At 41.7% G+C, this 27,178-nt stretch overlaps 2 protein-coding genes and 1 gene segment (V, D, J or C); 1 reads left to right on the forward strand and 2 right to left on the reverse strand.

The window, feature by feature from the left end:
• Positions 1 to 1,316: 1,316 nt before the first annotated feature.
• The window catches only part of LOC121078254, a 41,833-nt gene continuing 15,971 nt past the window's right edge, over positions 1,317 to 27,178 (reverse strand). The window contains 4 exon segments of the C gene segment in view: positions 1,317 to 1,634; positions 2,534 to 2,640; positions 3,764 to 3,781; positions 4,214 to 4,549. Coding sequence covers positions 1,608 to 1,634; positions 2,534 to 2,640; positions 3,764 to 3,781; positions 4,214 to 4,549 — 488 coding nt within the window.
• On the reverse strand, positions 16,852 to 21,224 carry LOC121060419 (trypsin II-P29). Its single transcript, XM_040538192.1, has 5 exons — positions 21,089 to 21,224; positions 18,823 to 18,985; positions 17,905 to 18,158; positions 17,466 to 17,602; positions 16,852 to 17,065 (listed from the first exon to the last, which is right to left on the reverse strand). Exons 1-5 carry the CDS (start codon positions 21,222 to 21,224, stop codon positions 16,916 to 16,918), a joined length of 840 nt encoding a protein of 279 aa, XP_040394126.1. The 3' UTR covers positions 16,852 to 16,915.
• LOC121078265 (trypsin I-P1-like) overlaps positions 24,537 to 27,178 on the forward strand; it is a 4,295-nt gene continuing 1,653 nt past the window's right edge. Inside the window, 4 exon segments of the mRNA XM_040574230.1 lie at positions 24,537 to 24,715; positions 25,902 to 26,067; positions 26,681 to 26,740; positions 26,742 to 26,932. Of these exon segments, the coding sequence (XP_040430164.1) occupies positions 24,676 to 24,715; positions 25,902 to 26,067; positions 26,681 to 26,740; positions 26,742 to 26,932 (457 nt within the window). The 5' untranslated portion in view covers positions 24,537 to 24,675.

Here is a 27,178-nt window from a genome sequence, read left to right on the forward strand (position 1 = left end):
ACACAGTAGATGGAGTACCGTTCATGCATGTCCTGTGAGTGTTTAACTTTCTGCAGGAGTTAAATACACATATTTGGAATTTTCTTGTTTTCCTGTCCTGAAATAAATGTAAACTTTCTTTTGCCCAGGTAAGTGTCTTAAGTTAATTTTCTTGCATTTACCCTTAACTTATCTTCTGTAATACGAGGGAAAGAGAAACTCGTTTTTTATCACCTGTTTAGTCCTTGGTTTCTATAATGAGAAGGGCAGCAGTTAGTCCCTTCTGTATCAGCAGTGAGGGTTTCATTTCATAATAAAAAGGTCAAAATAATGGTCTGAATGTGAGACCTGTGTTGGTGTGCAAATGCTTCCATACTTCACAGCTGGCTACATGTGGTATTGCAGGCAATACCAAAAAAATTACGAAAAACTTTTTTTTTTTTCTTCTTTGGCCCCCAGTAAATTTATGATTGTCAAATCACAGGAATACCCCTTCTACCTCAACCCCCATTTTTCTTTTCTTCATTTAGACTGAGGTTGGATCCATCTTCTCAATTTATGAACTGCTGTAGCACAAAAACTGTTGACAAAGAAGGGATGAAGCATAGGAAGACTGTTAACACAAAATGTACCACTGGCCATCTAAATACTGCTGTGCATGGGTTGATGATGTCCTAGGTGTTCTAAGATGAAAGAGAGAATACTCTAGGAGGGAATGGTAAGTTCCAGTTATTTTATTTGGGGTTACTGAATCCAACAGAAAAAAGGCTGCTCCAGCCTCATTCTGTGTCCCTCTGGCTGATCAGCATAAAGGTCTGATCAGGAGGGATATACAGGATGGATCCCTCCATTAGCTGGCCTTAGACATTCTGTTTGTCTAGGAGCTGGGCCCAGATCCTTGGGCTCCTCACATCCTCACATGCTGGTAGCTGGACATTTGAGCCCCTGAGGCCTGCAGTCCCACTCCACTCCTTGGTACAGACACTTGGTACAGATACTAACCTCCAGTTACCCCACACACCTGCACACATACTGGGACCTACACATATGTACTATGCATCTTCCAGCAACTTGACTTAGACATGCAGTCTGTTTGGTATCCCCTCTCCCAGTCACTGGACTGGGCTGTGCAAGCTTTTGAAGCTTGGAGTCCACTCCAGTTGCTGCTATACAGTAGCAGCGGTGGATGAGCCTTCTAATATTCTCATAAGAGATAGACTGTTTCTCTCAGGACTGTCTGTGAATGTTTTTTAATGTGAGTTCCTCACAATACTACAGGTCACTGGAACTCGTGGTGTAGGAAGCTATTGCTACAAAAAAATCAAACTAAAAAAAAAATAATCAATTCAAGCTTCTCAAATGGAATGAAGATAAAACTTTATTCCCAATTCAAGGAGCTGATGCAACTTGATGGAACTCTCTAATCAACAAGAAGGTGTTTTAAAGCTATGACAGAGATATTTTTGGATGTCCATGGAAAACCCACCAGTGATTACAACAAATTAGAAAGAACAGGAGGGAACAGAGAAACACAAGAAACAAGATCTTAGACAGAAGCCTGGATCCTTTATACAGTAAAAAATTGAATTTGCTTTGGTCCTGCTGATGCAATGGAGAGGGTTATTCATTCATTCTGTGTACAGTGTGCCACCAGCCTAAATGAAAACAAAACAGAATTAACAAACAAGCAAAAGCCACAAATACAACAATCTAGGAAATAGTAGACCACATATATCAGTGTCTAAACTGTTGTGTTTCCTGAGAATATTAACAAAAATGAGCATGTTGTAGCTCTCGGTTTTCACCCTTTCTTTGTAGCAAGAAAGTATCTTAACCTCTACATATTATTTTCTTACATCCTGACCTAATAGTTTTACACACAGATTTTCGCAGATCGTTGTGACCCAGTAAAGTACAAACCTACTTCCTCAAGCAGCCTTCACAAAGGAGACAAAAAAGTCTTGAAAATAATTGAGGTTCTGTTCATACTCACTCTCAGCTCTGTCAGGTCCCTTTTCAAACATACCTCCCAGTCCTGTTTTTAAAGGAACAAATGCTGAGACTTCTACTACTCTTACTGGAATTATCTGCTAGGTGTATGAGAAGCTTATGGATAAAAAGTATTTCGTGGCAGTTACTAGCTACTTAAACTTCTCCCACTTCTTCAGATTTATCCCATTCATTGCACATATCTCCTCAAAACCCCTGTTTATTACTTTTACTGCAGCCATGTGTCTCTTTTCAGTGCTTATAGAAAAGTATGATATATATGATATTTCCTTTTTTTACCTTCTGGATAAGTTGTGCATAATTATTCTTCTCTTTTTCCATGTGTTTAAAGAGTATTTCCAGAAGGAATTGCTCTGCTAGATAGCACTGATTTTGTTTGAGATGTGGAAAAACAGTAATAGAAAATTCATCACTTGCGATTTTTCAAACTAGGCAGGACATAGCTCTGCAGAGCATATGGAGAACACCCCACGCCTGAGAGTAGGTTTTGTCTTATGCTTGTACTAGTGAACAAAATCATCCTGGAAGTGATACACAAGCCTACCTTGGCTGTCAACATCAGAGTGCACACCAAAATAGCATACAAGAAGGCTTTCCCACAGAGAATGAGGTAAGTGAGCTTCAGAGAATTTCCATGCAGCATGTAGAACTCTGCAAACCAAATATCATTGGTGTATTGAATTATCATCAACAGGAGAGACTGGATCTAATGTAGCTTTAATCAAATAAGAATTCTTGAAATCTTTAACTAAGCAAAGCAAAGGAACTAGAGCCAAATAAATAGCTATGTTAACACCTGTGATAGCACAGGAGATGAAAGAATATTGTGATTCAAAGAACCATAGGAGAAAATGACCCTAGAAAAGACATAGATTGGCTTTATTCTAAAAGAGTATGTCCTAATTGGGAACATTTAACCTTTGTGTTACCACACTTGCTGAAAAACTAGGGTGGTCTTGTTAATCACCCTTAGGAACTGGAATTAAGCTGAATCGCAAGATACAATTTTTTTCACTCATTCTTTTCAGTGGCCTTGTGAATGCTGATATATAAGCAAAGTTTTACTTAGTCCAGAATAACCTGGAATCTACCCTTTCATTCTTACATCTTTTTCACTCTCAAGATACCGTGGTAGTGTTGAGAGACCAGCCTGATTTCATTTCAGCCTTCAGATACTTGAAGCAGTAAAGAAGTTGGTCAAAATCAAGAATATGTAATTACGAATACATAGAGCAAATAATCATAATTATTTGTACGGATATCTTCACAGTTTGATGGAAAGCTGTGACTTTTAATAAGAAACATTCTGAATTCAATAATAGGAAATATTAAGAATTCTGGGGTTATAATTTTGAGGTCATAATCACTTGGCTAACTATGATTTCTTTTCTTTCAGGGATTATTTTTCTTCTAGGAAAAAGATAAGCAAGCAGCTTCCCAATAGAAAGCAACATTGAGGACTGGAGAAGATAAAAAGAGCAAATGACAGTACAAGAAAGTTCCACTGTTTCTTGTACCATTTCAAAAGGTAAACATAAAGAAGAGCTAAAAAACCAGCTATGTACAACATGCAGGTCCAGCCATTCCTGAGTCTTTTTTTTTTTTTTTTTTTTTTTTTTAATCTGACATTCATGCTGTTTAGGTGTAGAAGTATAAGTTATTCTTTTATTGGAAAAAAATATATATATGTCTTGTACCCCTTGTACGTAACATCAGTAAAACTGGAATTGAAATAAATGCAGATATTTTTTTGCTTGTGAGGAGACACACATACCTTCAGTAAGCGCACATCCTGAAAGGCAAAAATGAATTGAAAGTTACAGTTCTCTTCAATGTGAATATAGCACAAATTTTAGAAGTTTAATTTCACAATATTTATTTTACTATACTATATATTTTACATCAGTATATATTTAGTACAGTAAATATATAAATACAGTATAAAATATAAATATAGTATATATTATATCATAATAAACATTTTACTATATATTTACACTAAGAAAATCTGAAGAAACCTTTGAAAATCTATAGATATATAATGATAATAATAGAAACACAGGTCTGGGAATATGGAAATAGGTACACATTTACATATAATTTGTGCCATGAACACACCACTGTACATAGAAATAAGTAACCCACAGCCTTTTTCCTCCTTTAAGTGATTTCTAGTTTGTACACCATGATGATGATACTCTTTTATTTTTATTTTTTTACTTACCAGCATCACCATAGATGAATTTGTGTATTGATTCCTGTGTTTCATTCTTAAAAAAATTGGCAACACACTCAAAACGATTCAAAGGGTTGAACCATTCTTGGGCTGAGATTCTCAGTCGGCTGGTCAGTGAATAAGTATTCGCATATGATGTGGAAGTCTCATCTGTCCCCACCCCTTCTGTCCTGTCAGCACCATTCACCTTCCAGACTAGATTGAGGTTGTCGGGGTAGAAACCAGAGGCCAGGCATACCAGTGTGGCCTTGCTCTTCTCTTGGATCTCTTGCTTTGATGGGGAAAAGATGGCCACAGCTGGTGGTATGATTACATCATTCTTCTCTGAAACAGAAAGCAATACAGCCCAGAACCTCCATTATTGTTTTCAGCCAGGAAACTCCTGTAACTGTGCATCATATTTGTGCTGTGTGACTCCTGGTATGTCTGGCCGTTTAACAAATGCCTATTAGACATATAATTATTTGTTAGACAGATAGACGTCAAGAAACTGTAAAAATTCACTCATTGCACAGAAATATAAAAGGCCTGGCTACAGAAATGGAGCACTGTTTGTATTTCTGGTGTTGTCCCTGTCAGAAGAACAGGAAAGCTTATAAGAAGCTGAGCAAACAAAGTAAAGTACCCAAAAGGTCTGTATTTGTAGTAACAGACAAAAGCCTGTGTTGTAAGGCACAAGCATCTTTAGCTGACTGCAGCACATTCCTGGAGTTGTAGTAAGACAGGACTGTTATTGCAGTGTTCAGAATTATATTTCCATGTGATACCCTAATTGGAGCCCCAGCTGAGGGGCGACCTGAAAAGAAAGAGATAATCTTTCTCACTATCTGAAGTGAATAACTCTTTAGGTAGGTAACCTGAGCCTGCCTGGGGTGAGTTTAGCTCTAGATCTTTACTTGCCATCCTTTTTTAAGACTACCAAATATCTCTTTATGTTATTTATTATTTAGGTTATCCTGGGTATGAGAAAACCTCACCTTAGACTTTTCAAAGTAAAGTGAGAATCTATACACTCAGAAAACGAAAGATATTCCATGTCCTAGAGCATTTAATATTTTTAGTCTCAAGACTGTTTAAGACATTTAATCTTACATATATATATATATACATATAAAATATGCAGATATATGTATATCTTATACGTATATCTACAGTCAGAAGAGATGTACAAGGTAACAATGAGACGCTATTCAGAAACTAGGCAGTGACTCTAAAAGCCACCTTTTTATATTTTTTTATATTTGTTATATATTTTACTAGAGTTCCTTTCTTTTATTAAGCTTGATAATTCTGCCAGGTCTGCAGAGTGCACATGGAAACAGAAATTCAGAAAGAACTATGAAGCCAGATAAAGAGTAAACTTTTAGTTTTTCCTTATGATAGAATTAACAGAGATGTGGCCAGCAGTTCTAGGGAGGTGACTGTCCCTCTCTGCTCTGCCCTTGTGAGGCCCTACTTGGAATACTGTGTCCAGGTCTGGGGCCCCCAGCACAAAAAGATGTGGCCTTGTTAGAGCAGGTCCAGGGGAGGGCCATGAGGATGATCAGAGCTCTGGAGCACCTCTCCTATGAAGAAAGGCTGAGAGAGCCAGGGTTATTCATCCTAGAGAAGAGAAGGTTCCAGGGTGACCTCATTGCAGCTTTTCAAGACTTAAAGTGTGCTTATTAAAAAGATGGAGAGCAACTTTTTGATTGGGCAGATAATGACAAGACAAGGGAGAATGGTTTTAAACTAATAGAGAGGAAATCTAAAATTAGATGTTAGGAGTGAAATTCTTCACTCAGAGGGTGGTGAGGCACTGGAATAGGTTGTCCAGGCAGACTGTGGATGCCCCATCCCTGGAGGTGTTCAAGATCAGGTTGGGCTAGGCCCCGGGCAGCCTGGTCTAGTGGGAGGTGTCCCTGCCCATGGCAGGGAGGTTGGAATTAGATTGTCTTTAAGGTCCCTTCCAATCCAAACCAGTCTATGATTCTACAATACATTGTGGATGCTCTTCCTGATCATTCTCTCCTTTCTGGAGTGGACATACATAAATAAACAGAAATTTATCTTGCATAGATCTTGACCCATAAGCCCTGGAGTTTTCTTTCAACCGTTAGCCTTAATCATGATTGTCAGTGCCTACTCTACAAAGAACCTTAGGGCCCTTCTGTGAAAATATGAGCTCATACAGACCTCAGAAGAGGTAACTAGATAGTTACATATATAACTCACTAGCAAGTTTGGCACTGCTTTCCTTCCAAAAGTAAGGCTGATCACTTTTACTGCTCCTTCTAGTACATGGTTTGATGATTTATTTTTTTAATCTTAAAATTCTTTCTAGCATAAGTTCATTGTCTCATAGCCCCAGTGGCTAAAGAGTGAAGACACTGAAACAGATGAGAACAGAAAAGAATAGTGAGAAAGATTCAACATGCTAAAAGAAAAAAAGAAAAAAAAAGAGAGAGAGAGAAGGAGGAAGGAAGTGAAAAAGGCTGACAGAAAAGATGACAAAAGTATTAAAAAAAAAAAAAAAGCCAGAGATGAGCATGCTTGAAATGGAATAAGGAGACTGATACAAGCAAGAGCAGAGAGAATTAGAAAAAAATATGTATCAACAGCCCATTCTGTTCTGATCTTCCACATTGTTCATGGAAGATCACTGGTGCAATGCTTAATCACTGTCATACATAAATACATGTATACCCTGTTAAACATTCTTCATCCATCTAAGAGAAAAAGTATCACAGTTCTCCCATTCCCCTAATATCAAGATCATTTTAATAATATCTTGCTATTTTTCACCTCTATTCCCATTTGAAAATCATCTGTGTATATGTTGTGTATCATTAATGCAAGGAAAATTTTCAAATGTCCTTCACATTGAGCTTACGTATAACTCTGAACACAGTGCCAACTCTAAATATAACTGGTACACTCAAAAAGCACAGGTGTACAACATTATATAGTAACACAGAGAGTCCTTGTGCTGTTTTTGTCAGCTACTTAGTTCTTCAGAATGGGAATGTTTAAAGGATCAAGCCCATGTGTATTTCTACAGTTTGCTGTTAGAGCTGGCAGTGGCAGAGGGAAAAGGTTTTTTTGTCCTGTGATTCCAAAATGCTCAACACAGCAGCCTTGATGTTAAGGGCAGATGTTATTAACAGAGCAGGTGATGTTAAATCCTTTCCTTGGAGGAGAGAAGGCAGAGAAAACATATAGGGAAGAAGAGAATGAATAGCAGAGAAAAGTGCGCTTCCTCTCAGAAAAGTAAGAGAAAGAGAATACAGACTTTTTTTAATATATTTTTTAACTGTGAAAAAGAATGTTAAAAGGAAACAGTGTCCCAGTGCAATTTCAGGCAGCCTGCCTACCATCTATGGAGAGGGAAACAAAATATCAGCAAGACTGCTCCTTCCCTGCCTGATTCAGCCACCACAAGCATACAAACAGTGAACTTGGCTGTATCTCTGAAATTTTGCTTTTGGTTGTTAGACAGCAAACCAGAAGAACTGAAAAACAAACAAACAAACAAACAAACAAACAAACAAAACACCTTGCAGACTAAAGAAGGACCCTACATTTTCAAACTCTGTAATGTTTTCTTGAACAATGGGAGGGGTGTTTTTTTTTCCCTTTCTCCCAGTCAGGGTAGACAGAACATCATAAGCCAAGAGAAAACAATCTTAAAATTGGTGCCTGCAAACCCTACACTTTTATATCAGAATATCTGTTTCTAATAAACAACCAATAAATCATTAATCCTGTCATCATGGATGAGCGAAAAATGGTCATTATTTTGCTGTGAATTAAGAATACTCTTGTCCCCTAAAACAGTATTACACACATAATACAGAGATCTGATTTTTGTCTTACCTATGACTGTGAGTTTTGTCCCAGTGCCAAAGAACAGTTTTTCATAATTCACACTATTTTGCAGCTGCAGTAAAACCTCTCTGCTACTATCAGTCCTCTGAGCCAAACCTCTGGACTAATCCTCCCTCATGCAGAACTAGCAAATACTGAAACACGGAGCTCATTAATTCATGGTCCCCTAAAAAAAAATGTGTAAAGGAACAGCAAGTACATCTGTGTGTCTGATCCAGTGAAACCAATCCAAGAAATAATTTTTCCAGAGCTCTCTGCTTCAGGCTTAGGTGAATCAGTTGCTGCAGCTTTCACCTTTTCTTTAGAGGACACATGCAATGTTAGAAAATATTTCTCAGATGCAGACAGAGCAATTTTTATTGCTTATTTTCTGCTGAACAGACTCAGTTCCTTATTTCCTCATTTTCTTTCAATCTTGTGAATATTACTGTCTTGTAAAATAAATATATTTTTTTAATGTACATAATAGTTTGTAGTATCAATACTCAATTATGGGTTTGTGTAATATTTCCATCAGCACCACTGATTTGCACTGTATTTATTTTTTTTTAATGGCTGATCATGTCTGAGGAAGAGCCTCCATTTTTCCTATGAAGACTAAAATTTATCACTTGAAAGCATTTTTCTCTGCAGGGAAGAGTCTGGTATAAAAATGTGAGGTTCTTCTAATTCCAGGAATAATAATAATGAGAAAAAGAGATCACCACCATTAATCAGTCTCAGAAACAGGCTTGCTTTCCCTTGGATTCGGAAAGAGTCCAAATCCAGAAGTGTGGCCCAGATAAAAATATTCCACAGGAGTTACTTTTATTCGAAATGAACCACACATTCTCTTTTGGTGATTTTCAGTGGCCTTTCAGAATCTATTCTGAAATAGTAATTATAGTAATAGGAATAGTATTTTTATTTAATATTAGCAATAATAATAATAGTAAAAATAGAGTAATTTTTATTATCATCCTGACAAGTGTGCTCTGTGGAAGAAAAACTTGTCATGCTGTGGACAATAGTTTTCTAGAACAACTAGAAATTAAACAGCTGCAGAGAGCCGATAGTATTGCTTATGATAAAGCTGAATATTTTTGCTTCTGTTTGTTAACCAAAAACAGTAGTATACTTATTTGTCTTTCCCAGTCATCTGAGATAACATGTTTTAGTTTACCCTCAAAAGATTCAAAGTAATTTGTTTGTAGATTCTTGATTTGTTTTCTAGACCTGTCCTAAATGTAAACGTAACTTAGACAACTGTTACGGACAACCTGGAAACCCAGGAGAACTAGCATTATGGGGGCATAGCTATACTTTCAAGAATAATGATTTTTGCAGATGCTGATTTACTGAGAAGATACAGTGATAACACGCACATATTATTCAACCCATCTATCCTTTTTATGGACAGTCCTTTATTCACAGAAGATGCCTTTGTTCAGTTCTCCAAAGTGAAATGTATGTCCTTATCTAGAGTAGCAAACTTAATCTAGTCTCCAAAGGAGACTGGGCTACTAGAACATTAGTAAAACACCAGCTTAACGATGAAAAGGAGGATAAAGTTGAAGTTCTCTGAAAAGAAGAACTGGGATTTAAAGCTATTTAAAGAGAAAACAAAATTTTCTTACCCATCACTGTAAGTTTTGTGCCAACACCAAAAATCACCTTAGTGTTGGTCACAATGACAAACTGTTGTATTATAAGCTAAGAAAATGGATGTGCTGCAGTTGAGTTTAGTAAGCAGAAACTTAGGTAATGTTTACTGTATCTGGATACCCAAAGATGTCCTTGGTCTCTGAAGGACTATGGCAGGACACCAGCTTGAAATTCTATTGTATAATCTGTAGGATTTATAAGAGCACTTTTCAGAGTTTATTGATACTTACTTTGTTGTCTACATTTCACCTCCAGTTGTTTCACAGCCTAATCTCCATTTTCTCTCACTGATATCACCTGCTGCTCTCATTTTGAAGACATAAAAACCATACAAAGGTAACCAAAGTACCAGAGGCTGTCAAAGTCTACAAATACAAATACAAAATACAAAGTCTACAAATACTCTACAACTACAGCTGCCTTTTTGTCCTACTTGTACTCTAAGCGTAGGGAAGCCTTCATTTCTGTAGCCTGTGGAGCTTAATAATCAAATTGTTTTGTGCTGGTCATAGTCACGTGTTTTCGTATAGGTGCTTCAGCTTTGTGGTATTGAATTAAAACAAACTCATTTGTTTTCCCTTCACTGGCAGGCCAGACATCTCAAATAGTCATGCAAGATCCCATTAAAATTCCTGATAGGTTAAAAGTAATCTACATAAGTACAGTCCAGAAGAATCTGTTGGCTAGTCTCAGACAAACCCTTTTGTATCCATTAGAAAAAACTGCAGTGAGATAGAATGGAGGATTTGAGAAAAAAATTGCCTTGACAGGCATGTCTTAGTCAGTGGACACTGGAGACTTGTCCAGAGAAAACCCCAACACCATTTTATATATTGCCTTTGACAGATACCTGCTACTTTTCAGATTTTTTTCCTAACACTTTGGTCATGTTAGCAAAGAACAATTGGGAGGGGGTCAGGGGGCGGAGGGTGGGGGCAATAGCAAACATTATTGCATCAGAAAAAAATATTAGTTCCCTGTTTCACATACTCTGATAGGTTTTAGGTGCATCTGCAATCAATCTGGTTCGTTGAAAATTATTTCAAGGTCATCCCAGAATCTCCTGGCTTGTTTTCCAGACAGGATAGGCTTAGGCTTGCAGTTGTCAGATGATAAAAGTAAGTCTCAGCATACAGGTCTGTCAGGAGAAATCAAGACAGAACATGCCCACTGTGCTGCAGAATGCTCTGTACTTGTCTTAATACACTCTCCCCTGAGGCTTGTGCACATATGGGTTTTTGTAAAGATCTCCTGGAGAATATATCATTGTGGATCCCCTGTCCCCACAACGATACAACCTCATACAAAAACAATCCCATACGTCTCCACCCTCACATTTTGTCACCCAGTCACCATGAAAAGTTGCTGGGGCAACCACAGGCCCCTTCCTTCCACTGCCACTGCTTTGTCTGTGAGATAGTCTGATTACCTCTTAGTGTATCCATTATCCCAGAATCTATATTTCCAACTTTTTTTTTCCCTATAGACAAAAATTAGTCTTTTTATTTTTTTTATTTTTTTTTTTCATTTTATTAACTGGTTTTATATGCAGTTATTTTTCACCATGCAACTTCATGGCAGTATTTATGGTGCTTTCATTCTCACCCTTCCAACCCAGAATGATAAGCAGAACTCAAACCCACTGTAATTGCTTTGCATTGAGATTGATTTGCTTACTACAGACTGGTGTTTATATTTGTAGTCTTGCCTGATTGTGAATATCCTATTCTGCCTGTGCAATACTTTTTGGCTGCTCTGAAAGGGAGGGAAGTACGATGCTGAGCTCTTAGGTTTTTACTCCTCTGACTACCCTGGTCCAGGAAGCAGAAATATAATCTTCTCCTGAGTACCTATGACTATGAAAAAGCTTCATCTAGGAATACGAGCGTACCTTCATGTTGGAGACTGTTTTAAGGTGGTGGGAACTTTAAGGTAGTAGGGTACTTTATTATTATTATTTTTTTCTCTCTCACATGTAATTAAATGAAGAAACAAAACTGCATTTTTCCCCTTAGGTGTGCCCAGGTATGACATAACTTCCAAGAGGGAAAGATCTGTGCCAGTGAGACTGTGTATACAAACAGACATTGAGGCAATACAGGGAGAGACAGGCGCATGAACAAACAAACTTAGGTTTAGGACATGCTCAGCTGATCCAGGCCTTATCTTCTCACACAAATAGTCAGGACATAGTTAGCAACATTACTGAATACCTTCAATTCATGTTGCAGTCTAATGGTTTCACTCCATCCTGTCTTGATATAAAAAGCAGTCAGTTACTACAGGATACATACAATTATTTGAAAATAGATAACTCTCTTAGGAAAATAATTTTTTTTTTCTTTTGTGCTGTTCTGCTAAGCCCCTAACAGCTGTTATGTCCCCAGGGGAGGTGAATGAGAAAGTCAGAGTAAGTTGAAACATTTAGGACCAAGACAGAAGACTACGGAAAGCCATTTAAAATATTGGACAGATGATAGGTGCCCTTGCAATACCTTCTCTTCTACAGCAGCCTGCATGTTTAACTTGCTGATTATAATAATGATGGCAGGCATTTGTCTTTGTTTGGACTGAATTATTTTAAAAATACATTTAGCATTTTTTTGGTCTGTCTCTGCCTACATGATAACACTAACAGTGTGATATTATTTGCCTGCCTTGGTCTAATTCTGTCTCTGATGTCAGCAGTGTTTATTCAGGGTCTAAAACCTTTCTACTGAAATCCCTTTAAGATGATTCTGTTTCCTTTACCAGTCTACAGCTCCATTATGGTCCTTTTTGTCATTAGCAGACTCTCTCCAACATTGTGTCTTTCATGTAAAACCATTCAAACCACTTCTTCTGTATTAATTTTGAAGGAGTATTTCGATGTGATGCTAACATCACGTAGACGGTCACTATTATGAGGTAATTTCCAAAAGTGCCAGCAGACAGCGGTCTTGTCCCACTTTAGAGTTCATTTTTAGTTCCCGCCCTCCCCCCCCCTCCCATCCGCCCCCATCCCTCCTCAAAAGGAAAGGGATTGTAGGCCGTGAATTTAAACGAGTGGAAGGGAAGCAAAGCCAGTTTCTTGATTTGGGTTTCCGTGTATCTGATAGGAGACTTCATGTGTAAAACTTCAGCCAAGAAGGAAAGGTAAGGATTTGTCAACAAGAGACATTTAAGGCCATATTATGTAAAAACAATATCATTTTAGTGAGGGAATTTCACAGGAAATAATGATCTCATTGCTTATGCCAGTCTTGGATTATTCTCTAATACACAGAGGAAGCAAAATACAGAGAAGTCTTGAGCTTTATAGATTTGTCTTAGGAGCACTAGGAAGTTTGTTTCATAAATGTTCGGTACTTCCGACCATGAACCCCTAAAATTAAGCAACAGCCCTTTTTCAGAGCATAATTGCACTGCATAGTGGAGAACAGAGAGATCAAGCTTCCTAGCTGGGTAAGCAAAAGTCAATTTCCTCATTCCAAGACTGATAAGCTTGACTTTCTAAAAGGGGAAAGGCAGAAAAAGTCTGAGTAGCTAGAACAGACAATGAAGAAAAAGCTGAAAAACTGGGTGTGGTCATCCTACAGCTACTGGGATGGTTTCCCACTACAGATGCTGTTTCTCAGGATTCTTGTGGTACAAGAGCTGACAGAACAGAAATAACAGGACAGATGACCTTGTGCTAATTGCTCAATATAGGCACTAGCTTGGGAGCAGATGGGCATTTGGGAAACAATATTGTTCCATAGTAGTAAAACCTGGGTGCAAACCAGTGGCTCTAATACAAAGCTTGAGTATACACAGGCTAGGAGAGAAGGGAAGGAAAGGAAATATACATGCATAGTATGACATATTCTACATAGGGATGAGACTTTACATATCCTCTCCTTCCACCATATTATCTTTTGAGTAGCCAGAACAATTTCTAGACTGTTGGTAGACTATTACTGACAAATTGTTATTTTTGTGAATATACAACACTGTGAATATACTACAGTTTACACAATTGTGTCTGGAATGTCATTGCTGGACATCTGCAACAGGTACCTTTGACTGTGGTTTCTGTAATTACAGCTTCCCTAAACTCCACTCCAGCAGGAGTTGAAGAAGAATAAATATAAGGACAGGGAATGAGACAAGGAAAATAGCTATTTCATGATAAACTGTTCTTAGAATAGCTGGTTATTTTCAGTGCCACCTCAAGCTTGCAAAAGAACCAAAGCCTAGGATCAAGTTTTACCTCAGAGCTGGAATTGGGCACTGTGGCTGCAGAACTTCAAGTTGACAAAGTCCACAAGAGATATGGATGGTTTTCCACTGCAACTGAAAACTGCACAGCTGTGACCAGTCAATAACCAGCTCGTTTATTTACTGGACAGTGAAGGCTACTGATAATTTGCTTTAACAGGCTCTTACAATTGCATTTGCCACACTAAACTAAACATACCTGTGAGCTGAGAAATAGATTCTTTGCTTATGTTCCCAAGCTAATAGAACTGGTTTCAATGCTTAAGCAAGAGGCCTGAGCTAGGACAGTAATATTATGAATTTCAGGAAGTGGTAACTTATTAAAGGAGACAAAAAAAAAAAATGCCACTCCCAAAGTTGCCATCATGGTGTTTATATTCCATAGTGATTCTGGCTTAAACTGGTTTTCCCAGAACTTTCACAGGACTGTTGGACTGAAATGTAGGTCTTTGATTGCAGTGACCTTCTTCATTAGTCCTGATGTTGCATCTTCCAAGCAATATTACTGAGGTTTTCACTTTTTCCTCCCTTTTTGTTGTTATCTTTCGTATATTTGCCTGAAGCTCTAGAGAGATTCATACCTGTCCCTTGGCCTTCAAAGATTTGTAAAAAGGACATGCTCTGCCTGGAAGAGTGGTGTACATCCTGGAAGAATTGGTAGTGAATATTCCCCGTCTCTCTTTTTTAACCCTGCTTTTTAAAGAAGTAAACAGAACTGACCTGAAAAGCTATAGTTTCTTCCCAGAGAGGAAGAAAATATATTCTATATGATGCGTGAAAGCTTTGTATGCTCTTTTTATGCTTTGTATGCTTTGTAAGCCAAACCAGAGTAAGATAAAAGGCAGGTATGATTGAGCTCCCCAGTTCAGATCCTGAACTACTGGATTTTCCCCAAAGTTGGACAGAAAAAAAAAAGGCCTATAAAGTACAAACATTAGAAAAACAATGAAAAGAAGGAAAATGAAAATGTCTAAGGTGAGGCAATCGATGCTGCTTTTCTTGGTGTGAGTGGTGAGTATGTCAGTCTGTGTTGATCTGTGTGCTTGGCTGTGTATGTAGGTATGCATGTGTTGTATGTATGCGTGCCTACCGAAAACACATTCTCAGCCTTGCTACTGTCTAGGCCTGTGTGTGTGTGTCCATGGCAGCCACCGCTCTGTTGGGCTACCAGATTCAGCCCTGCCCAACAGTAAGTCTTGGGGAAAGCAGTGAGATTGCCCCCTTAATAAAAAAGAGACTATAGGAAGAGATGTGGCAATGAGCAGAGGGCTGATGTCTCCTGCCTACATGGAAGAGGATCAAAGGATCAAGGAAATGCTTCCTATTGAGGGAAGGGTGTTTAAGGACAGTTGGGAACAGTAAGAGCTGCTCAGCAGAGGTTTCTGTTGAATCTGGAGGCTAATATCGTGAACAAGAACATCAAGAAAGGACTGGCTTTCCAGTCCCGACAGGGACAAATGATGGTTGCAAGGCAAGGAAGACAATGGCAGCCCACTTCCAAAGCTCGACAGATGCTTAACACTTAAGGCCCCAACTGGGACTGTCCAGCTCAATTACCATCAGATGGCTCCTCAGCCTTAATGGATGTAAAGCATCTCGTGTCGGTTTCATTCAGTAGCCTACATTGGTGCACAGTTCCTCTGGAACCTGACTGGAGACAATTCTTCTTGCAGAAACCCTTCCACCTGGGGCTTGGCATCCCAGATCCCCTGCACAGTCAGTCCTATGCTCCTTCTTTCACATCTCTCATACCCAACCAGTCCATTCTTATTCCATTTCTGATACGACTGCATCTGCTTATTTGGTGTGAGTTTCCCCTCCTCCTCCACTCTATTTCACTGTGCCAGACTCGCTAGCTCCCACTTCTAAACTCCTTCCCAACTTTTTCAGACCACTCGACTCTCCACCTCACCACCCTTGCAAGAATCTTGCACTTTTCCCAGTCCCTCCTAGGCCTCTCTTTTTTCCTCGCAAGCTCCCCCATCTGAAATTCTCACAATGAAGAGGCAGTTTCTAGGTTTGGAGATGCTAAAGTTGCTCCATAGTGGCCCACTTTACACTGCCTCAGGGTGCTTTGGGGGAGGTCTTTCTTGCCACTAGGTACAGATCATGTGTTGCATGAGATGGGTTAAATATACACATTAAAACTGGAACTCCACCATCCGCGATGTCCTTCCGGAGCCCAAAGCTTATGACAAAGTTGCTCTCTATCCTTCCTTTCTTAACTGATCTTCCCTCCATGCTTTACACTGCTATCAGGTCCCCGGCATTTTTCCTGCCTGTTTGCTATTGTCTGCCTTTCCCTAGCAGCTAGTCTGTGTTACCTGCTGGACCCTGCTGGACCCTGGTGGACACAGTCCACCTGTCTCAGATGTCCAGGAGCAAGGGAGAAGAAGGGGAACATATCAGTGCCCACAGGTGTTGTCTGCGGCCTGATTGCTCTGTGCTTCTGGATTCTGCCTGCTGTCCCACCTAGTGCCATAGCAGTAATGGCCACCATCAAAGCTGTTACGGTGCCAGTGAGAAGAAAACTTTGCCACCAGCAGGAGCAAAATGGAACTCTGCTCTGCTGCTGTAGGAACCCACTCCCTAGAGACCTGCTCCCTTTCTCAGTAAGAGGGCCAGGAGCAAAGAAAAGGAGGTGCCTGGCTCAGAAGACTTCTTGGATGGTGGCACAGTGTCATATTCCCGTAGCCTGACAGCCCAGCAGCTCTAGAGCGCTGCTCCCAGTGCATGCACCTGAACCAGAACAGCAGGGAAGGTTCAGGAGGAGCTGGTGGAAGGCTGCAGGGAACCCCACTTGTCTCTAACGAGCTTCAGTCCCCAAAGTAAATGTCTGTAAGGCTCTTTAAGTGAGATATTTATTTGTGCTGTTGTCTTCTTAAGGAAAGTATTAGGGCAGGAAGGTAGTGGCCAAGGAGCCAGGTGGTTGTCAGGGTATCAGTAGGCTGCAATGGTCTCTTGGATCCAATCAACATAATTGCAGACCTTGGTGTAGACACCGGGATAACCTTTCAGAGCACACCCAATTCCCCATGACACAATGCCCTGGAGTTCTCCGTTGCACGCAACTGGTCCACCTGAGTCACCCTGGAGGGGAAAATGTACGGGCACAAGATGACTGAAAAGCAGAATCCCACCTGGAAAGTTTTTGACTTGGCAAAAAGAATCCAGGGAATGCAAAACAAAGTGCAGCAGGCCCTGATACGGGAGCACAGAGAGAGCCCACCCCTTGTTTGCTGGCCTCCCCTAGCCCCCAACAATTCACTGGTACCATGCTCAGTGCCAACCAGCAGATGTGGCTGGACCGGCTATTTTCAGTGAAGTCCACCCTGCATCCAAAGCCTGCTGGAAGGGGTGCGTCAGAAGAGAGCACCTGGCGAGGAAGAGGCTGAAGCTAAGCAGGCTGCCAAGCTCCGACATATACCGTGCAGCCTGGGACACCCTGGCAGTGTGTGGCCCAGGGCTCTGTGCAGACATCAACTCCTACCTGGCATGAGTCTTTCCCACCCTGCAGGAATCCTACGCAGATCATGTTGCTGGTGATTTCACCCGGGTAAGCATCTTGGCACTCTTGGTCACTCAGAATTGGCGCTTGCAGGCACTGGAGAAGTTCAGGGTAATTGGCTGCCGGGAGAGCAGTAACAATTTTAGGTTTTGTCTTGGGACTCAGTACTGTCAGTGAACAGAAAGACCCAAAGACCTATATGCGAGAGCCATCCAGCTAAGCAGGGTAAAGTAAAACGGTGAAGTGCATTGTAGATTGAGACACACTGGCAGGGCAGCGTGGAGGCAGGGCAGTGTGGAGGACTTGCAGGCACAACAAGAAAAGGCTGCAAAGAAGGGGTGAACTGTACATGGGTCTCACGAGCATGGTGGTACAGCAGTAGAAGTGTGAACAGCTACATGCGATGTGTGTAGATACTCACTGCCACTGCTCAGTGTGTTTCCCCACCCCGAAATCAGGCACTCGGTCCCTGCCTTGGCACAAGAGGTGGGCAGGGCTATGGGTTGAACATCGGCACTGTAGTCCACGGCGGATGCCAGCTTGATCAACATAATGTCATTATCAAGGGTTCTTGAACTGTAGTTAGGATGGCGAATGATTACTGAAGAACTCCGGACTACTTCACTGTCTTCCTGCACATCAATGTTGTACTCTCCCAGCCTCACTTGTATACGGCTGCAAAATTGTCAGCAGAGAAAAGCAGCAGTTAGCCAAGGGGTGAACAACTGGGTGCGACGTGGGGACTGGCAGACACTTGAAAGAGAGTAAGGGAGTGCTGCCCTAATCAAAGGTTTGTGTGTCATGCAGCTCTAGGAACTTCATGATTTCATGGAAGACAGAATTGGGAGAGCCTTGCCAGATGGGCATCCTGCGTGGTGGATCCCCAGCTGGCAGCTGTGGCAATGGTGTAAGCGTAGATGGATGACTCCAGAGACCTACGGCAATGCTTAAGAAAGGGAGATTCAGTTTCCTGTTGCTCTCTCTGCACAGTGTGCCCTAAACTCAGGACGAGACAGATCCATGGAGGAAGTCTGGAGGAATGAAAATGAAGAAAGCGGTAATGGTAAGCCCCATGGATGTGTAAATATAGACTGAAGGCATGTTAGGATGCACAGAAAAGGATGCTACGAGTGCAGGAATACTGGAAAGTCCATGTAACACAGCAGGACTGAGGCTAGGGTTTCTCCTTTGGTTTCAGGTACACCATGCATTGCCCCGCCCCTGTCCCTTCCCCCATGCATGCACGGTCTTCCCTTGAGAGGCACCAGAGTTCCAGATCTGGTAGGTTTGTAAGATTTGACCAGAATCCATCCGGATACACAACCCAAGCCATACTTACGATAAGTAGCAGTGAGCAGCTGACACGATCCACTGGCTGTTGATGAGGGACCCTCCACAAAAGTGATACCCAGCATTCAGGGACACCTGGTAGGGAACTGAATGCTGTGGGCAGTTGTAGCCTCCCACAATCTTGTCATCATCAGCATCTCCAGGGAAAGCAACTGAGGGAAAGAGAATTGGGTTTCACAGCACCATGCCTGAATCGATTCTCTTAAAGTGCAGCAGCAGCCAGTGAGCTACGGAGGAATTAGCAAGAGCCAAAAGAGCCTTGAAACTTCAGAAGTCTTCAGGCAACTCCTGAAATATCCTGCTGAGATCTTTCTGCACTACTCTGAAACACCTGGTTTTGTCTGTACCACCTCAAGTCAGGAAGAGAACAGAAGAGCACAAGCTGCCAAAGAACCTCACAAATGAATTGTACGCAGCCTTCACTGTGTTCCTTCCGGGGTACCTTTGGATTGGGATGCGACAGCTGTGTCATGGCAGAAAGCGTACGGTGATCATTTGTGTAGGGTGGAAAGTGTTTCGAAAATGGCAAATGCAGTTGAGAGAACTTCTTAATTTGCAGGGGTGAGACAAAGAGTGAGCAAGACAGGTAGAAAAACGTGGTAGTGAAGGATTGAGAGAGAACACAAAGGCTCCACAGAGCTGGAAGATGATATTATAGCAGAAAGTTAGATAAAACATATTTGTTGAAGCCAATAGAACAGTGGTCTCCAGCCTTTTTTGGTTGCACACCCCTATCAGCAAAACACCCTCCCGCACCGCGACATATGTCTGTTGTTCATTTGTAAGTTACATACTTGCTCTGCTGAAGTTCTAATGTTTTCCTCCCACACGGTAATGCACAACCCCAGAGGTGCATGCACCCCATTTTGGAGCCCACTGCATTAGAGCATTGTAGGCTGGGACCCTGCCTCTGACCATCCCCAGGGAATGCAGGCTCCCCAGGGAAGTAGTCACTGCACCAAGCCTGTTGGAATTTAAGAATGATTTGGACTGTGCACTTAGTCACATGGTCTAAAATTTTGGGTAGATCTGTGTGGTGCCAGGATTTGGACTCAATGTTCCTTATATGATTATATGATTCATTGGTGATTCAATGATTATATGATCCATTACAGATGCATGGAGTAGAAGATGCAAAACCCTTCCACATACACTCCCTAGCCTCCAGCAACTCAGGGGCTTGACATTTCTACGTCAGATGGAGTGTCTGAACTTCATAGACTTAAATGGCTTTCTCTTTCACAAATGTGTCGCCTGTCTGTCCGTCCCATCCTCCTCCCCTCTGACCCGCCCCCCCAATTTTCTGAGGCCATGTAAAACTTTTGCATCCTCAAAAAATGTGGAAAGGGGTTCACAGATTTCCTAAAGAGCACAAATTGTCCTTTGCTGTTTGTGAACCTGCCAAAACGCCTAGGTGGTTTCATACTCGCTAATTCTTGCAGAGGAGGAGACAGCAAGCCCTGCATTGTTTTATGCACCCCTGTCTTGTCCTACCTTCTTCATCTCTCTAGGAGGCTGAGAGTCCATGTCTCTGACATGGTGGAAATTGAGGAAAAACAGAATGTCGTGCTACTGGGGAAAGAGAAGGGCTGGTAGAGAGAACAAGGCAAGAGGCTATGAGAGAAGGTTTGCTCAGGTGTGCAGATAGCTAGAAGATCAGCAGCTTTAGAGAACGTACCAGCGGCTCCCAGGCAGGAGAGAATGAGGAAGAGAGAATGCATGGTGCCTTCACCACCAAGTTCCGTGATGTGCACGAGGACTAGCCTCAGAAACTCCTCGGCTTTATGCTCCTGAAAAGCTTTATCTTTGTCAGCCCACGGTCTCTCCAGCTTTCCCTTTCCCAGGATCTTGCATCAGCCTGGACGAGTTTACTTATTTTATCTGAGTACGGCGATGACACAGCTGACTGAAATACCTGAACTAGGAGAACACAGTTCTAGAAATGCAAGCTGTCATTGCCAGTCCATTGATAATACCCAACACAGCTGCTCTCCATCAGCAACCCTCCTTCCTCCCATGCCCCTGGAGCCACCAGCATTCTGCTGCAGCACACTGCACTCAATGAGAGAGTTGTTTGCAGCTGGAGAGTTGGACCCCTCCCCCCCCAGGAGTTTATGTTTGGAAAGAGCCCGAAAAATGGGCCTGTGGGATGTTCACCCCCAGTGAGCAGAAGAGGGCATTTACATTCATGGAGAGGTTCCTCATCTTAAAGAAAGAGGAGGAGGTGGGAGGGAGGGGAGATGTTCTAATTTGACCTGAACACAAAGGAGTCAGTTCATCCTTCAGAGTTTCCGATGAAAAGCCTGAATCTTTTCTGATGGGGCCTGTCTCCTGGATGATCTCTGAGTTGTCCATTTGAGATCTGTTTGCGCCATTGAGCTCCAGCACCATTGAGCCTACAGGCGTGACCTCTCAATTACTGGGGTTCACAGAGGCCTCTCAAAGGGCCCTGAGAGGTGGGTAGGAGAATGGGGAGGGACTTGGGTGCCGGTACTTTCACTATATGTCTGTCATCAAGGACTTGGGAACAAGGATCCAGGACTTCTGCTGCAAGCTCTGGCATTAGTCCAGGAAGGGGTAAGTAGTGTCTGCTGCTTGACATAGGCAAGTAGCACAGAGAGTCTTTGAGAGACCTTTTTCCTCTAAGGAGATTACCAACCTGCCCCCGTGATGTCGTGTGTGCTGTTGAGAGTGGATGATCCATTTTTTAAAATGCCAAATTAAAAAAAAAAAAAAAGAGAGAGTCTTGTGTTTTTAGTCTGGGCTTCCTGAGGCCTCGGGAGGAAGCGGGTGCAGAGAGGCCCACCTGGTGTGCAGAGTGGTGCTTTAAGGATGTGCTGTTTTGCAGCTCCTTTTTGACTGACTGTCTACAGTATTAGTGTCCCACGTACCGCTGCCGAGGTGTCTGACGTTCTCATGAGCAGACCAGACCACAGCTTTGCCCACACACCATGTGCTTCCACACAGGGGGTGACGGTTCCTTCCCTGCGTCTTGAAGGGAGCCTTAAAAGGGAGGTGGTTAGGGAAATTGCAAACCTAGTTAGGCAGCGCTCTGGCCAACGTGCATTCAGTTTCTGCCCACAGCTGTCCATCACAATGGACGCACCATGTGAGAACAGCCTTCTGTGGTTTCCTTTCTCTGGCATGCAGTTTTGCCATCAAAGGTGCCTTAGTCTTGCTCAGAACCGTATGCGTTCCTGTGGCAATTAAGAGGTGTGTGGAGCAGGTGGCTAAAGGTGTCTCCCAGAGCACAGTGTTACTTGTGAAGCTGCCAAGGGGCTGCCCCTTCCACAGTGGAATGTATGCCTGGTGCCCTGGGCATGCTTCCTCCCAGCTTGACTGGTGTCAGCCTCCCATGTCCATTGCCAGATGCTGGGCTCTCCTCCTCAACAATCTTTCTTCAGTGGGCACTTCTGTCTTTGGGTGGTATGTGGGAGAGCCTTGAATTTTCCTTCTGCTTTGTACTTTACCACACTCTCTCCCTCCTTGGTGCCATGGTAGGGCCTGCTGTGGGGACTAGTGGCCAAGAACATGGCGGTGCTGCTGTAGCACTAGTCCTGAGAAGTATCTGCTGCCTTTCACTAACCACGCCAGCAGTGCCCCAATTCTTAATGCCGACCTACATGTTTGTATGTCTGAAGGGTTTTTGTCTTCAAAAATGCTAGGTGCTGCTGCATTGTTTTGCCTGACCCGCTTCCCTCCAAAGAGTCCCGGCTCCATTAACCCACTTTGCCCTTGTTTTCCTTCTGCTTTTCTCTGCCCCTCTCCAATCTGTCTCACATTTTTTCAGAGGCTTCGTCTCCCATTCCAGCAAGGTGGGTATTTTATCTTAGTGGTCAACCCCCTCACTGTACTGTGTGATCCCCTGGAGGCTGCTGGTTCCAGAACATATGGGCAAATCGGCGGGTATGATTCTGGTAACAAGAGATGTCCACAGTCTCTCCAGCTCTCTTGAGGGTTTCTTCTGGCCATTGTGTAATGAGGTTTCCGACCCCAGCATCTGCATGAGTCAGAGAGAGAAAAAGGGAAGGGAGAAGAAGAATTATGGACAGTGGCCAAAAATGGTCCTTCACCTCATACCAGTCCAGCATGGCCTGGATGATGCTGCAGATGGATCTACTGTCTCTCACCAGGCAGAAGAGCAAGCAAAATGGTCAGCATGGTTAGGAGCACCTGCTCCAGAACAGTGTGTGTTAAGAGGGAAGAGGCTAGAGACTGATGCCCTCCCCATGCACTGATTTGTCCATGAAGTTTGGTCAGAGGAGGAAGAAGAAACAGGCTATGTAAACTAACATTAATTAATGTGCAAAATGGGAACGGGAGATAGCCTTTGTAGCCTATAAGTTACTAAAATCAGTTATCAGATTTATACATCACGAACAAATTTGAAATGTCTGATGACAGTCCTTCTCTATGCCAGTGGTATGTTTTTGAGAATGAAATTAAAAATCCACAGCAGTATCAAATTAAACACTATTGCAGCATAGAAATGCTTTTGCCCTACTTATGTGATGCAGTTAGATAGCTCAGATACTTTCTGCCATCCTTACTACTATTAACATTATAAATCCCTTTCCAGAGGATATCTCTAATCCTATTTGTTTTTCAGTTTGAAAGGTTTTGTAAGAAAACTGCGTGCTGATTAAAGCCCAAGATCATTAATCCAATACTGTGGAGTATTCCGTGATCTTGGGCTTGTCCTTTATCATGAAGGAAAATTTCCATCTCTATGGTGCCACCAATCATTCATAAAATAGAGTAGAAAGATAATTTTGATTTAGTCTCTCATGCCATTTCAGCATCGCAAAGTATATGACTTCTGTTAATGGATACTTGAGATTTTCTGATGTCTTTCAGGAACTGGCATGGCAGCTGCTTGGAAAATGGTTATTTGCCAAACACATTAAGCTTTAACAAGCTCAGCATCGTAGAAGAAATTATGACACATTCAGAGAAGAATTTCCGGAAATCTCATTATTTGTGATCACAGTATTTTTGTTCACTTACTTTATATCCATAAATATCAATTTATATGGAGATTTTTCTGTGGCAAAAGCCACTGTCTGTAGAATATTCCAAAATGAAATAGAAAATGTGATTCACTACTTAGTTTTTTATGATCATTTAGATTAAATGAGAAAAATGCTTTCAAAGAAAAATGGTGAGCATTCCCACATTTGAAAAATTTAACTTGAGAAATGGAGGGTGATAGAGAATAGTTTTCTCATACTCACTTACTGAAATTACTTATGACTAATTTTGATTAAACACTGTGTATAGATGAGAAGACAAATTAATCAAGGAAATGAATTTTAAAAATAAACTGTAGAAAACACAAGTTTCTGTTTTTTTGTTTTTTTTTGTTGGTTGGTTAGTTTGTTTGTTTAGTTGGTGTTTTTGTTGTTAAAATTATTTGTAAAATATCTTATAGTACCATTACCTACAATATTCAGCTTCTGGAAAAACATATGTTCTTAAAAATGACTTCATAAGAGCAGAGGAATCTCAAAGGTATGCTATTATCAAGTGCTGCATACAAGAGTGAGAAGGACAAACAACTACACATCTTCCAAGCCAAAATTATTTTATATTGAAGGTTGCTCTTTGAAATAATTTAAGAGAGCTATCTTAAGAAAGGTGTATGCTTAGTTAATAAGTTATTTGTACCTTCTGCCAGTGCCTTTTAATATCTGCATTTGGATCTTCAAATTTTCCACTGTGTATTTTTTCTGGAGAAAACCTGGGAGAAAACTTGGGCATAGATAAGGCCATTTCAGAAAATATATTTCCAGCAGCTTGCATTTCCAGTCCACCAGTCTGGGCTTGAGGCTGTGTCAAGATCATGAAGTACATACTGTTTGTCGCCTTTGTTGGTGTGGCTGGTGAGTATATTTTTAAATTTAGTTTTGTAATGTATAATGAAGCTCATTTCTGAAGAAATTTGCAAGGTAGTCTCTTGTGAGAAAGTACAGTCCAATTACACCTTGCAAAAGTTTTAAGGCAGAGCACTGCAACTTCTTTTGACTGCTACATATCTGTTCAGGATAGTTTGTTTCACAGACTGTCGAATGAATGCCCTCATAGGGGTTCTTGACCAGGAATATTGAAATGACTTTATAGTTTCAATAATTGACTTTATAAATTCATGACTCTCAAGAAAACCGAGAAGTACAAAGATATTATCTCTTGCTCAGGAAGTCCTAAAGCTGTTGTTAATTCTTGGAATACTGAGGAGTGTTCCAAGGAAATACCACTGCAGACTTGTCTTGTACTTTGACTCAGTCTGCTATTGACTACTACTGCAGACAAGATTGTGCTGGGTCTGTCTGGGATGGAGTTAACTTTCCCTGCAGCAGCCCATACAATGCTGTACTCTGCACTTGTAGCTAGAACAGCACTGGTATCACACCAGTGTTTTGTCTATTGCTGCACAATAGTGGCATCGCATTAGGACTCCCTCCAAGCCCCCAAGAGCCAGCAGGCTGGGGGTGGGCAAGTGATGGGGAGGGGACATCACCAGGGCAGCTGACCTAAACCAACCAAAGGGATATTCCATACCATGTGATGTCACACTTAGCAATAAAAGGTGGGAAAGGGGAAGGAGAGGGGATGGCTTTCATTGTGGAAGCATCTGTCCTCCCGAGCAACGCTAGGCATATTGAGGCGCCGCTTCCCAGGGCCTGCTTCCTGCTTCCTGCTTCCCCTCGTCTTTGAGGAGGGGGAGTGAGAGTGCGGCCGTGGTGGAACTCTGCTACCCACCTGAGTAAAACCACCACAAAGATCCTGGGACAAACAGACCTTTGATCCTGTCCAACAAAAACATTTCTGTATTCTTAGTTTCAGCCTGGGACCAGCAGCCAGTGCTTTAGATGCAAATAGATGAGCTACCAGTCTAAGTTCAATCAGCTTATTTTAGGGAGCAGTAAACAAATGTCTGTTACACTTGCCCACCGCTGCCACTGTGCATTTTTATAGGACCAGAGCCTACAAAAGAGATGCTTCAGTCAATCACAGGGCCACAAAGTTCCTTATGCCAGATGTTAACATATGCTACTTCTTATCTCCCAGTTGCCTTCCCCATCAATGATGACGATGATGACAAGATTGTGGGAGGCTACACCTGTGCAAAGAACTCTGTCCCATATCAGGTGTCCCTGAATTCTGGGTATCACTTCTGTGGAGGTTCTCTCATCAGCAGCCAGTGGGTCGTGTCAGCGGCTCACTGCTACAAGTCGTGAGTGGAAAAAATATGTTCTTCCATAACCTACCTATTTCTTCCAGTTCACTTTTAACAGTGAGATTCTAATATGTATGAGATTCAAATATGTAACTGACCCAGTTCTGACAGGAGACAACCAAGGAATGGATGGTTCATTCAGAAAGCTGGGCTGGGGCATGATATGGGGTTTTCCACTTTAGCAAATGTTTCTGTGGATGCAGGTTACTTTCTGAAATGACAATGTGATTATCTAACAACAAATTATGGGCTGTGATCTCTTGTAAATTGCATTAATCTTGTTAAAACTTAATTACTGGAGAACAAGAAGAGGAATGACCTCATGGTGGTACCAGTTTGTCTTTTTCCAGAAGGTTTGTATAAGGCACTGTAATATATTTAATTTGACCCTGCTCAGAAAAGTAATCCTTCCTGAATTCACCACCTGAACTGGGTGTGCGTAAGATCTCAGTGTGGATGCCCAGGAGCTGTTGCAGGACAATAAAGGTACCCTGAGTGAAAACAGCTACTACTATAATGATGTGAAGCTAGTGCGTACAGTAACAGGGAGGTTTCTCCTAACTACGATGTCAGTAACTGTAAAGTATATGACATTCCTTATCTTTTCCAGTTCCATCCAAGTGAAACTTGGGGAACACAACCTGGCAGTCCAAGATGGCAGTGAGCAGACCAAGTTCAGCTAAAGTCATCCGCCACTCTGGCTACAACTCCAACACACTGGACAACGACATTATGCTCATCAAACTTTCCAAAGCAGCCACACTCAACTCCTATGTCAATACGGTTCCTCTTCCTAGCAGCTGTGTGGCCACTGGCACCACATGCCTAATCTCTGGATGGGGCAACACACTCAGCAGCGGCTGTGAGTGCTCAATGGGAATGTACAGCATTCTGAGGGCCTGGGAGCCATTCTAAGACCTCACAATTAGGTCCAAACAGTACAGGGTAAAGAACAGAATATTGCTGCAGGTTAGGCCTTTTGAGGAATGACTGTAAATGATCTGTGTAGGACAGTAACCATTAAATGCTCTAATGGCAAGCCTGGTCCTTCCTCTTGTTTTATGTTATGAAAATGGAATCATTTAGATCATCCAAGTGCCCTTCACTA

The sequence above is a fragment of the Cygnus olor genome, chromosome 1, assembly GCF_009769625.2.
Source record: "Cygnus olor isolate bCygOlo1 chromosome 1, bCygOlo1.pri.v2, whole genome shotgun sequence".
Taxonomy (NCBI): Eukaryota; Metazoa; Chordata; class Aves; order Anseriformes; family Anatidae; genus Cygnus; species Cygnus olor.